The sequence below is a fragment of the Mesoplodon densirostris genome, chromosome 15 (genome assembly GCF_025265405.1).
Source record: "Mesoplodon densirostris isolate mMesDen1 chromosome 15, mMesDen1 primary haplotype, whole genome shotgun sequence".
Classification (NCBI taxonomy): domain Eukaryota; kingdom Metazoa; phylum Chordata; class Mammalia; order Artiodactyla; family Ziphiidae; genus Mesoplodon; species Mesoplodon densirostris.
Window position 1 is genome coordinate 74,821,955 of NC_082675.1, and position 13,541 is coordinate 74,835,495.

Below are 13,541 nucleotides of genomic sequence, written 5' to 3' on the forward strand. Positions count from 1 at the left end.
GGTCTCTTATTTGGGGCCTCTCCTCATTCCTGATGGCTTTTATTTTTTGTTTACACACAGTAAAACTCTCCGGGTTTTGACAAAGACGTAGACGTGTGTATCCAGCCCCACAGTTGTGATACAGAACATTGCTGTCCCCTCCACGCTTCCTCCTACAGCCTGGATTTTAACAGTGGTTTCAGGCGAGTGGGTAGCAAAGGGGTGGGGAAGGAGCTGGGTGGTGTAGGATCTCCCCGACGACTGAGAACTTGACCGTGAAGGCCTTGTGCCCATGGACAGAGCACGAGGGTAGGGTCTCCAGGTCGAGGCTGGGGGACGTCTCTGTAGCCAGTAGGTAGAGGTAATAGACGCGGCCAAAAGCCCCGGAGCGGGGCGGCAACCTCCCGGTGAGGACAGCTGGGAAAGGCCAGCTGTGCTGGATCAGGTAGGGTCCGAAGGCAGGCGGACCGTGGGGAGGGGTCCTGCCTGTTGTCTTTGAAGCTGACTGTGGAAGGACGGAGGTGTGGAGTAGGTACCAGGGGAAGGTTAGAAACGGCCTCTGTCCCCTGGCAGGGTGGGAGTTAATGAGAAGGAAAAGAGAGGGTGGTGGGGCACAGTGACACAGAGGTCGCCCAGGGGCACGAGGAGCGGGGATTTGCTGCAGTCCTCTCCAGAGGTACCCTTGGCAGCCGCAGAACCATGTGGAAGACGCAAAGGAGCTTTTTACTGCAGAGCTTTCGTGTGACCTGTGAGTGCTTGGAGTTGGGAGTGATGCAAGGAGTAGGCCAAGAACTGTGAGTCGAGCTTCTGGAAAAGGCCGAGGTTTGTAGGGACCGTTTGCTTCGATTCCTGTGGGAGGAAGGGTGGGTGGAGTTGGAAAGGGGAGGCGCTCATAGGTGTAGCCTTGAGGGAAAAGTGAGGGATAACCACAGGGTAGGGCAGGGGCTGGATATATTCTTGTCTTTCCCAGGGTTGTGCCCTGATGAAGCGCCTCTGTGTTTGTGTTTCCAGAAGCAGTTTGAACTTTCACATCGGTGGTTTTTCAAATCAGGAGTTATTAGGTATTAACTGAAGAAGAAAACACGGCCTTGGCCAGAGTATCTGTATGTCAGTATTGTTACCATCAGGATTCGGTGAAACAAGAAGATTTCTATTCTGGATGACAGCAGCTGAATTAACTAATGTCTTATGAACTCATACAGAATGAAAACGTATATTCTTTTCTTTTCACCTTATGTGTAAACTGTCTTGTTACACATGGGCAGCTGCCCTGCTGGAGGCTGTTTAGAAAGTGAAGTTCTTCTGGCCTCAGCAGGTGGTGTGCAGGGAGTGGGGGGGACGCCCGCCAGTGCTGGAAGCTTGAGAGGGGCTGGGCGCTCTGTGGTCCTGGGTCACACTTCTTCCCAGTGGCTGGAGAGGAGCCTCAGACCTACATGGTGCCCTGATCCACCCAGGGCCTGATTAGTGTGGAGGTTGGAGATAAACACTTCTCTTTGGCGTTTTGGCACTTGTATGGGGCCTTCAACTGGCATGTATTTAAGAGATTCCATAGCTCCATTTATTATTGCTTATTTTTTCCCTCAATGCTGTACACACATAGCCATGCATGTGTGTATGTGTGTTTGTGTGTGTGTACATATATATATATATATATATATATATATATTTTTTTTTTTGTGTGTGGTACGTGGGCCTCTCACTGTTGTGGCCTCTCCCGTTGCGGAGCACAGGTTCCGGACGTGCAGGCTCAGCGCCCATGGCGCACGGGCCCAGCCGCTCCGCGGCATGTGGGATCTTCCCGGACCGGGGCACGAACCCGTGTCCCCTGCATCGGCAGGCGGACTCTCAACCACTGCGCCACCAGGGAAGCCCTATATATTTTTTTAGTTATTATTTTTTTGAGACCTAAGTGTCTGCCAGTTTTGGGGGCCCAGTCTCCTTGTCCATCCCCCACCCTTCCCTAGACAGCAGCACTGGGGCAGAGACGTAGCCGATCAGGTGTTTTGTTTTGTTTCTGTTTTTTGTTTTAAACTTCACAAAACTGACATCTCTTCCCAGCTGGTTTAGGAAGAGGGAGCAAAGAAGCATGAAGCAGATTTGTGTAACTGAACCTGCTGTTGGGGATGGAATTGCAGTGAGAAAATATTTTTCCCTGATAAGCAATTCAGATTGAAGTGAGGGAGAAGGAAATGGTCAGTTGGGGAAAAAGAGATGTGATGTCTTTTTCTCTTCTGTGTTTGAAGAGATGTCATGATGGAGAGCGTTGAAAATGGTAAAGGTGAAAAGGGATTGGTGAAGAAGAAAGAGCCAGGGGTGTGTGTGTACTAGTGTGAGGGGAAAGGCAGGGCTTGGGAGGTAGAGGCCGGGAGAAACCAACCCCCTGCTTATTTCTTTGAAGACATGAAACCTGAGGGTGCTAAGTCATTTTCTGTGAGGAACAAACTAAATGTGAAGCATTGCATAAGATAAACACACATTATAAGAACATTGCATATTTGAAGAAAAGAAGGTTAGAATTGTGAGTTAGATTCATTCATCTGTTGAATTACTTCTTCGAAAAGGGCTTCAGTGGCCAGATAAGTGCCAGAAAACTGACAGATATAGTCCCCCAAAAGGATAACAGACCTTGGATTATCATAGTTGTTCTTTGAAAAGTTTGTATAATGCTGTTGAGGCTATCTGTAGACTTTGATTTGTTTTTCTTTGGGATTATTATGACTTAGCGTTTATTGATTTTCATTAAAGGAAATGTTAGTTTCTCCATTTACATGGGGAAGCCGATGTGTTGTCACCGGTCACATTGACCTTTGCATATTCATTTTGCAGGCGTGTATCTGGGGGTTATTTGCAGTTGGGTTCAGTGGTTACATTATGTCTGGGAGCTTCAATGCCATCATCCTGTAGTTGGAAATTGACAAGTGGCTCCATGAAGAACGGTTTTTTATTGCAAAGTATAAGAAGTATGATTAAGGGGTGAATGGGTTTTTCTTAAGATTTGATAACTTTTGACTTTTACCAACAAAGATGAAATAGCTTACTATAATTTTAAGAGACTTTGGTAGGAAAGGAAGTGTTTTGTCTGTGTCATAGGAGGGAATAGAGTGACCTTGTGACAGACTGGAGCTCTTTGATTTTCTTTTTTTATAAACAGGCCTTGCATTCCCCCCCAGACATTTTCAAGGTGAAAGGACTTTTATACATTAAGCACAAATGCTGTTAGTGAGTTATACGTTATTTATAGGGGGTTTAGTTTTAAATTAAAAGACTGTTAGTGCCTTTGAAGGAAGCTGTATTTTACAGGGTTTAAATGAGATGAAAGACATTGTTGCAATAACTAAAACTAATTCTGTTTGAAAGTCAAGCTGTTGAGGGAAAGGGAAGCTAAAATGAGATCTTTTTATCTTATCTTTTTTATTTTTTTGCGGTACGCGGGCCTCTCACCGTTGTGGCCTCTCCCTCTGTGGAGCACAGGCTCCAGACGCGCAGGCCCAGCGGCCATGGCTCACGGGCCCAGCCGCTCTGCGGCATGTGGGATCCTCCCGGACCGGGGCACGAACCTGTGTCCCCTGCATCGGCAGGCGGACTCTCAACTACTGCGCCACCAGGGAAGCCCCTATCTTATCTTTTAAACGAGAAGACTGAGATTTATCTTTGTAATGTTTTTAAGCAGAAGAATCTATTTTTACAGCAGTACTTAGGAATTGGGGTGAACAAAAGTAAAGAAAACTTTCAAACATAAACTTTTCTCTCTGTACTTGATAGAATGGAGAAATGAAGCAGGAGTTAAGCATTTTTCCCCCCAAGTGGTAAATTCACTCTTGCCTTCCAGAATGTGGGAAGGGTGAGGGTAATAGGACCGTGTGATTGTGGGCATGACAAACATTTCTATAAACCAAAAAAGAAGTGGGAAGTTACAGACAGCGGTGTTTATTACATTGATTATACAACCCGGGAGAGGTGAACTCACCGCCACTGTGGTCTTGGGTTTCAGACACCGCGATGTGCTTTCAGCGGCCGCTGCACTTGGCCTGTTAGGCCCGCTGTGCATTTTCACGTTATAGTCAGGATTCTTTCAGGTGAACTAGGAGAGCTGACTCATATGTTTTTAAACCGCTGCTAATTCACTCTTAGCTCTCCACAGTGTCCCAGGGCTTCACCCCAAAGAGTTCATCTGGGTTTATCTTCTTCCCTAAAGAGCAAGTATATACATCTTAGGCGTTTAGAGGAAGGGGGGTGGGGGCAGGTATGGCTAGATGTCCACAGAAAAAGTTGTTCCTGCATCAGGAATGTCTTCTGGACCCCTTGGGGGGTTTGCAGACGTGGAGGTTCCTCTCGGGGGTTTTCTAAGCGTTCGCTCTGCTTTACTTGTGCCGATGGGAAAAGCTACCGGCAGTGTGGTGGGCGACACCCTACCACTGACGATCAGATTTAATGCTGCTGCCGCCGCCATATGTGAGCACCTGTGTGTCCATAAGGCAGGCAGGTCCCTGTTGTGTGTACACAGGAGGGAGATAGTACGGCTCATGTATGAATCTTCCAAGTATTCATCAGAATGCCTGCCAGCTGCACTGCCAGTGTGAACTGCCAGTCGCTTAGCAAGTTGTGTTTCACGTGGTGACCCTTTTATCATTTCTTGTGGTTGTGTGTTCTGGGCCTACTGCCCACTGAGTATTTGAATTTTCTGTTATGTTCTTTTTGTTCCTGAACTGACTGCCCTCTAGGATGAATGGTGTGAAACTGGATGACGTCTTTTGCTCACCAAAATCATAAGGAGAGGGCAAATGACATAAATCCCATGTAGCTGTAAAGAAAGGGTTGAGAGATTTAGGCAGAGCCCAGCCACCACTGGGGACCTCCAGAGCCTGGATCCCAGCTTTGGATAAGTGGTGGCATTAAAAAACCACCTTTCAGGGCTTCCCTGGTGGCGCAGTGGTTGAGAGTCCGCCTGCCAATGCAGGGGACACGGGTTTGTGCCCCGGTCCGGGAGGATCCCACATGCCACGGAGTGGCTGGGCCCGTGAGCCATGGCTGCTGAGCCTGCGTGTCCGGAGCCTGTGCTCTGTGATGGGAGGGGCCACAGCAGTGAGAGGCCTGCGTACCACACACACACACACACACACACACAAAAAACCCACCTTTCAGGCCCATTCGACTCCAGTGGGGTTTTGGGGGGTGGTTCATGAGTCTATGTTTTGAATTCTCTAAAAAGTGATCTACAAACTTGGATCATCATGGCTGGTAAAGATAGATCATAGGGATGCTTCGCTAATGGTGGTTTTATTGTGAGTATTCAATTTATAAAGGCAGTATGATGCTTAAAAATAAAGCTGATGAGGGACTTCCCTGGTGGTGCAGTGGTTAAGAATCCTGCCAATGTAGGGGACACAGGTTCGATCCCTGGTCTGGGAAGATCTCACTTGCCATGGAGCAACTAAGCCCGCGTGCCACAGCTACTGAAGCCCGCGCGCCTAGAGCCCGTGCTCCGCAACAAGAGAAGCCACTGTGATGAGAAGCCCACACACTGCAACGAAGAGTAGCCCCCGCTTGCCGTAACTAGAGAAAGCCCACGCTCAGAAACGAAGACCCAGCGCAGCCAAAAATATATAAATAAAATAAATAAATTAAAAAGTAAATAAATAAAACTGGTGACATTCAGGGATTATTCCTAAGTGGGTGGACTCTTAAGTGGGTATGTTGTCTGACAGATGGATTTTTCATTGCCCACATTTTACAGTTCAGCTTCATTTAAAAAAGAAAATCATAATACCAAACTTTCTTGCTAGATTTGACTTCATATAGATGTTTTCATGTCATTATATGCTTAGAAGTGTTGTACTTTGATGCCGGGGGTGCATTATTCCCTGTCTGGTCCTGCAGGCACCCATCTGGGAGAAAAGTGGCCCAGAGTGTTCTCTCTAGGCTAAGCAAACCATCTAGAGAAAAGTACATGTGACTTCTGAGACATAAGTGCATGGAAAGTGATTTATTCTTTTTTTTATGATTTTTTTCTGTTGCTTTATCTCTTTTTTTATTAATGCACTTTAAAAAATTTATTTATTTTTGGCTGCTTTGGGTCTTTGTTGTTGCACACAGGCCTTCTCTAGTTGTGGCGAGCGGAGGCTACTCTTCGTCGCGGTGCGCGGGCTTCTCATCGTGGTGGCTTCTCTTGTTGCGGAGCATGGGCTCTAGGCGCACGGGCTTCAGTAGTTGTGGCACGTGGACTCAGTAGTTGTGGCGCACGGGCTTAGTTGCTCTGTGGCATGTGGGATCTTCTTGGACCAGGGCTCAAACCCGTGTCCCCTGCATTGGCAGGCGGATTCTTAACCACCGTGCCACCAGGGAAACCCTGGAAAGTGATTTATTCTTCAGCTCCTATTGAGCCATAAGTGCTTGTTTCATCTTCAACAGTAGTTTTTCCCAACGAAATTCTTTGAAGTGTTTGGATGTGTCCCAGAGTGGGTGGATATGCTGAGGTTGTCTTAGCAGCTGATGATGGATTTATGGTTAATGTGAATTTTCACGGGTATGTTTATTGTTGCCTGAGTAGAAATGCTACTGTGATCCTCATAGTTATTTTTATTAGGAATGCATGATTTTTTACAGATTGTACAAGAAAAAAATCATTTCTTTCGTAAAATATGAAAGACAACTTCTCAGTGATTTAAAGCAGACTTAAAGGAGGAATGATGTAGTAAATATTGACAAGGAAAGAGTCTAGGTGCCTACAAGTCACTTAGGCCGATTCTTCCATTGAAAGTTGCCTAAGGTCAGCGGTGATCCCTGTTTCTTCCGACGTTGATTGTTGCTCGATTCCCCTCTCTTCTTCCCTTCGTCTCCTTTGCTTTCTTTCTCTCTCCCTCTCCTTCCCTTTCCAGTTTTTCATTCTCCCTCTTCCCTTTCCTTCTTGCCTTCTCTTCCTGGCCGCCGGCCTCCACAGCAGAAGGAAGGAACAGGCCCGGAGAGATCCCTTACTTCCTGAGGGTCTCAGAGGCAGTGAGTTGTCGGCAGAGCAGGGTCAGGGCCTGTTGTTATTGTAGGTCCTGTGTTCTGGTCCCTGACTTGTGTCCTGTTGGTTATTTGGCATTTATGGTGCAAAGGCATGTGGGACATTGCCTGTCTTCAGGCAGCTGACCAGGCCAGTGGGTAAGAAGAGACAAGTCACACACTGTAATACATACAGAGTGTAATCGGATCATAAGATGGAGTGCTCTGGGGGTTCAGGGAGGAGGAAGAGCTCCCCTACAGTGGAAGGGCCCCTTGTAAAGGCCCCAGTCAGTCTGTGTATTTATATATCCTTCATCTTTAGTAACTGCTGTGACTGTCCATTTTCCTAAAACTCTACATCCTACTACCATCCAGGGCTTCGTACACATTAATGCAAGCCCTTCTTTTTTTTTTTTTTGCGGTACGTGGGCCTCTCACTGTTGTGGCCTCTCCCGTTGCGGAGCACAGGCTCCGGACGCGCAGGCTCAGCGGCCATGGCTCACGGGCCCAGCCGCTCCGCGGCATGTGGGATCCTCCCGGACCGGGGCACGAACCCGCGTCCCCTGCATCGGCAGGCGGACTCTCAACCACTGCGCCACCAGGGAAGCCCCAATGCAAACACTTCTTCATAGACTGTTGTCCACCCTGATCTAGCCTGGCTGCCAAAGAGAGGGCCTTCCTCCCCCGGGCTCTGTCACATCCTTGGGTCCATGTTGTCACGTGCTGGGAGTGATTTCATGGAAGGCCTTTCTCAGCTGCCACAGCCATTTGCAAGACTGTGCTGGCTGAGTAGTGATTAGGAAACAGCTGTGCGTTCCCTTAACCAGCGAAACCACTAGACCAGGGAGGGAGATGGAAGGGACACCACACTTTTCTGCCTGGAGAGTGTTTTTTTTCCCTAACATAATGGAGGGAATTAAGAGTAAGTAAAAACTGATGGAATGAGCTCCTGGGGGATTTTTGAAAATCTCAGACAGAACTTTATTAGCAGTAGACGGCCTGTGCTGGGTTGGGATGCTCACTTCTGCGGACGAATTGAAATCTGTCATTGGGTTTTTGCCTGTAATATATTGCTTTTAATGTGATATCCCAAATCTGATGGTGACTGTGTTAGCAGTAATTTTGCCAGTAGAATTAAATGCTGTCAAGATCAAGATATGTTTGGAAGTAGTTTTTTGTGAAAATGGTGAGGTGAATCCAATGATAAATAACATTTTCTAGTCGTTACACCAGAACCTGCTCTTCGTGTTGTAATAGTTTTGATGAGCTTGTTAGAGAGGCTCCACGCTGGCAGTGCTGCACGGCATTTTGGAGGAATCACTTCAAAGCTGTAATCATCAGGGCTTTATACCTGTTTTCCGGACACTTGCTCACTTTGGCTCAGTGTCCTGACATCATAATAAGTGCAGTTGGCAACCCACTCTTTCGTGGCAGTCATCACTGTTCGTGTAAGTCCTACAGGGATGTTTATCTGCATGTTCCTTGCTGATGGAATTATTTTCTGTTCGTTTAACAGAACATCTGATCAAATTCATGACCATGGGGGATATGAAGACCCCAGACTTTGATGACCTCCTGGCAGCATTTGACATCCCAGATATGGTCGATCCCAAAGCAGCTATTGAGTCCGGACACGACGACCAGGAAGGCCACATCAAGCAGAACGCCCATGCGGAGGACGACTCCCACACGCCGTCCTCCTCTGACGTTGGCGTCAGCGTTATTGTGAAGAACGTTCGGAACATCGACTCCTCCGAGGGCGCGGAGAAGGACGGCCACAACCCCACCGGCAACGGCCTGCACAACGGGTTTCTCTCGGCGTCTTCTCTGGACACTTACAGTAAAGACGGATCGAAGTCCTTGAAAGGAGACGTGCCTACCTCAGAGGTGACTTTAAAAGACTCCGCTTTCAGCCAGTTCAGCCCCATCTCCAGTGCTGAAGAGTTTGACGACGATGAGAAGATAGAGGTGGACGACCCCCCGGACAAAGAGGACGTGCGCTCGGGTTTCAGATCGAACGTGTTGACAGGGTCGGTTCCCCAGCAGGACTATGACAAACTGAAGGCACTCGGGGGAGAAGGCTTAAGCAAAACCGGCATCTCTACGTCAGGCAATCTAGAGAAAAACAAAGTTGTCAAGAGAGAAACGGAAACGAATTCTATAAATCTGAGTGTTTATGAACCTTTCAAAGTCAGAAAAATGGAGGATAAACTGAAGGAAAACTCCGAAAAGGTGCTTGAAAACAGGGTGCACGAGGGCAAGCTGAGCTCGGAGAAGAACGACGCCTCCCTCGGCGGTGCGGTGCCCTCGAGGACCAAGCCATCCTCCAAGCTTTCTTCCTGCATCGCTGCGATTGCGGCTCTTAGTGCAAAAAAGGCCGCTTCCGACTCCTCTAAAGAACCAGTGACCAACTCCCGGGAGGCCTCTCCGTTACCAAAAGAAGTAAATGATAGCCCTAGAGCCATTGAAAAGTCTCCGGAATCCCAGAGTCTCATCGATGGGACAAAAAAAGCATCCCTCAAGCAGCCGGATAGTCCCAGGAGCATTTCCAGTGAGAACAGTAGCAAGGGATCGCCATCCTCTCCTGCGGGGTCAACACCAGCAATTCCCAAAGTCCGCATAAAAACCATCAAGACGTCTTCTGGGGAAATCAAGAGAACAGTGACGAGGGTGTTGCCTGAAGTCGATCTCGATGCCGGAAAAAAGCCTTCTGAGCAGATGGGGTCCATGGTGGCGTCCGTGACGTCGCTGCTGTCGTCTCCGACCTCGGCCGCCGTCCTTTCCTCCCCGCCCAGGGCGCCTCTGCAATCGGCGGTCGTTACCAACGCAGTGGCCCCCGCCGAGCTGACCCCCAAACAGGTCACCATCAAGCCTGTGGCGACTGCCTTCCTCCCGGTGTCGGCCGTGAAGACGGCCGGGTCTCAAGTCATTAATTTGAAGCTCGCCAACAACACGACGGTCAAAGCCACGGTCATATCTGCTGCTTCCGTGCAGAGCGCCAGCAGCGCCATCATTAAAGCCGCCAACGCCATCCAGCAGCAAACCGTCGTGGTGCCGGCCTCCAGCTTGGCCAACGCCAAACTCGTGCCAAAGACTGTGCACCTTGCCAACCTTAACCTTCTGCCTCAGGGCGCCCAGGCCACCTCCGAGCTCCGCCAGGTGCTCACCAAACCTCAGCAGCAAATAAAGCAGGCAATAATCAACGCCGCGGCCTCACAGCCACCCAAGAAGGTGTCGCGGGTCCAGGTGGTGTCCTCCCTGCAGAGTTCTGTGGTGGAAGCTTTCAACAAGGTGCTGAGCAGCGTCAACCCAGTCCCAGTTTACATCCCGAACCTTAGTCCCCCTGCGAACGCGGGCATCACGTTACCGACCCGCGGCTACAAGTGCTTGGAGTGTGGGGACTCCTTCGCCCTCGAGAAGAGCCTGACCCAACACTACGACAGGCGCAGCGTGCGCATCGAAGTAACGTGCAACCACTGCACCAAGAACCTCGTTTTTTACAACAAGTGCAGTCTTCTGTCCCATGCCCGCGGGCACAAGGAGAAGGGAGTGGTGATGCAGTGTTCGCACTTGATCTTGAAGCCAGTCCCAGCAGATCAGATGATTGTTTCTCCATCAAGCAATACTCCTGCTTCATCTTCCGCCCTCCCGAGCTCCTCGGGAGCCGGCACACACACTGTAACAAAAATTCAGTCTGGCATAACCGGGACAGTCATATCAGCCCCTTCCAGCACACCCATCATTCCAGCTATGCCTCTGGATGAAGACCCATCCAAGCTCTGTAGGCATAGTCTGAAATGTTTGGAGTGTAATGAAGTTTTCCAGGATGAGACGTCGCTGGCCACTCATTTCCAGCAGGCTGCAGATACAAGTGGACAAGTAGGGTATCATTTCCATTTCGGGATCTCGGTGATGAATCTGTAGACAAGAGTGCTGTATACCATGCCGTTGATTTTAGGGGCGGGAGCTCAGTTAAATGGGGGGATGTGTGTGTGTATTTGTGTACACACGCTCACACGTGAGAGAGGATTGTTTTCATAGAGCAATGCTGAAATATGACTCTTGTTTAAAAATCAGTTTTTTTGAAGATGATTCTTTTAGACAGTTAGAAACTGTGTACTAGTTGGGTCATGGCACCTTAGATTTAGGGTACGTAAAGGAGTTTTTAATTGTTGGGTGATTGGAATTTATGTGGTAAGTCTGAGCTCTAGCGAGTGATAGTATAGACCCATTGGATTAAGTGTTCAAGTCAGGCTGCGTCACCAGCGTTCCTGAGTCATTTATTAGCGACCATAGTGGGGTTTAAAAATTTCCTGTTGTTGTTTATAATTATTGTCTTTTACAGTTAAACACACCCAGTTGATACCCACTTTTCAGGAGTGCCTGCTTACTTAAGGTGTTGGTCTGGTATATTCAGTAATATTCTCCACTGCAGTGAATTTAAGCTTCTAACGGAAAACCCATCCATTTAAATAGAATACCTTTGAGTTTGTTTGTGGCATTTTTTTTTTTTTTTTTTCTTTTTTGGGCCACGTTGGTTCTTTGCTGCGGTGGCTTCTCTTCTTGCAGAGCACAGGCCCTAGAGTGCGCGGGCTTCAGTAGTTGCGGTGCATGGGCTCTAGGGCGCAGGCTCAGTAGTGGTGGCGCACGGGCTTAGTTGCTCCGTGGCATGTGGGATGTTCCCGAACCAGGGATTGAACCCGTGTCCCCTGCCTTGGCAGGTAGATTCTTAACCACTGTGCCACCAGGGAAATCCCTTGTTTGTGGCATTTGGGGTTTGTTTTTTTGCGGTGAAGTGTAGGTCGGTGTTGGTGAGATGTATTTCACAGTGCACGTCAGTCAGCAGTTTTATCTCTGCCGTTTGCTTCTCTCCATGAGGCAACTTCTGGGCGATAGATAAATGTGTTTTACAGATATATGGAAGTAACTGGGCATGTTGAGTGAAACTAATTCAAGCTAGAGAGACCATATGATTTATTGTGCAAACCAGGAAGCTTGTGATATTGGAAGGGGCGCTAGTTTGAGCTGATATACTCTGGCTCAAACTTCTGTTTTTGAAGACCCAGTGGTAAACTGATCTTTCCCTTCTTTGCCTCCACTATCCTGTGACAAGGAACTTTATGCTGTGGTTCAGACGTCTGGTACCTCCACTGTGATCAGCTCCCCGAGGGCAACTGCTGAGTTAAGTTCTTTGTAGGATTTGAGTTTGGGGAACAAAAGATCAAGAATACCTCAGTGACTTTTCCTCTGGACATTCAGTTGATTTGAAATGGAGACGATAAAGAGTTTCGAGAACATTCTTGCATCGAGAACACTGGATGTTACCTGTTTCATTGGCTCTGACAGTAAAGTGCTCAGGTGGCTAAGCTGGTTCAAGAAGAAGCGATTGATGCAGCCCCCAAAGCGCGTCCTGGTGACAGGGCTTGGGTTCTGTCTGGGCTCCTCTTACCTGGTCACCACTTCATCAAAGGGGCAGTCTTTCTTTCTGTCTTAAAAGGATGCCGTAAAAAAAGCAAAAGCCGTTTCCGTGGTTCTCTCTGTTCTGCTGGTATTTTGCACAGGTGGTGGAGTATGTCCCGGCTCGCATGTGCTGGTCCGTATTGGCATGTGGAGCTGCCTTGAGAGATGTCTGTTCCCTTGGGGACCCTTTCTTCCCTGTTTTCCCCTCATTTTTGTTCTCTGTTAACCATTTAGGCTCATCCGCCGAACTGGGGTCAAATAGGGAAGCGCTTTCCCTCAGGGAAAGAGATTGCCGTCTCTTCTTGTGTGGGTGGTTGCTTTGCCTGGACTCTTTGTATTCTGCTGGGACAGGTGTGTAGCGCAGCTCCCCTGTTTCCCCTGGAGCACCACAGGGTGCGTCGGGGCAGAATATATGTTAACTCCAGGGCCAGGTAATACGAGGCCGGACAGTCACCCCGTTCTGCTTCCTTCCTCTGACTCTGCCGAGCTGCGGTCCGCTCAGCCCACCTGAGAAGAGCATTTCGGTCGAGTGAGCGTCAGCTGCCGCCCGAGCCAGCCACCGCCTGGCTGGCAGCGCCAGCACACCCCGTGGCGCCTCTCCCGCTCCCGGTGCCCCTGCTTCACCCAAACCGTCCCCTTCACCACGGTATCCCCTCCACAGCTTGCCGCTCTCCTCAGGCTCAGCCGGGGGCTCTGCGCGCCCAGGGGCAGCCTGGTCTCTCACCCGGCCGCCCAGCCTGCGCCCCTGGGTGCGGAGCGGCTGCCCCTTGTTCAGCCTCCTTGACCCCCTCCTAGAGTCTCTCCTGCAGCCCAGGAGGCCTGTGGCATCCGTGCAGCTCCTGCTGTCCCAGCCTCAAGTGTAGCGGGAGCTCGGGGGGTCCCCACCTGTGGTGGGTCCCTGGCGCGGCATCAGGTACCCATGGCGATGGGAGGCTGGGGCTGAAGACAGGAAGGACGGGAGAGAAAAGAGAAGAATTCTTCGTTTCGTCTTCTCCAGTTTGCCATTCACACGACCGCTGGCCGGTTTACAGTTTGTCAACTTACATTTAAGTGTGGGGGAAAAGCCCACCTGTATGAACTCTTTCCTCTCTGACAAGGGCACTTAGGACACTTAGTTC

The 13,541-nt window shown here is 49.3% G+C and overlaps 1 protein-coding gene across 15 annotated transcripts in view; it reads left to right on the forward strand.

Annotated features, from left to right (window-relative positions):
• The window catches only part of ZNF532 (zinc finger protein 532), a 114,664-nt gene that overhangs the window by 47,238 nt on the left and 53,885 nt on the right, over window positions 1–13,541 (forward strand). For 14 of the 15 annotated variants that reach the window (XM_060118146.1, XM_060118151.1, XM_060118148.1 and 11 more), the window contains one exon: window positions 8,480–10,842. In XM_060118146.1, coding sequence (XP_059974129.1) covers window positions 8,480–10,842 — 2,363 coding nt within the window. Of the gene's footprint in view, window positions 1–60; window positions 183–8,479; window positions 10,843–13,541 lie in introns of all 15 variants that reach the window. The other variant, XM_060118152.1, reaches the window with a different exon arrangement.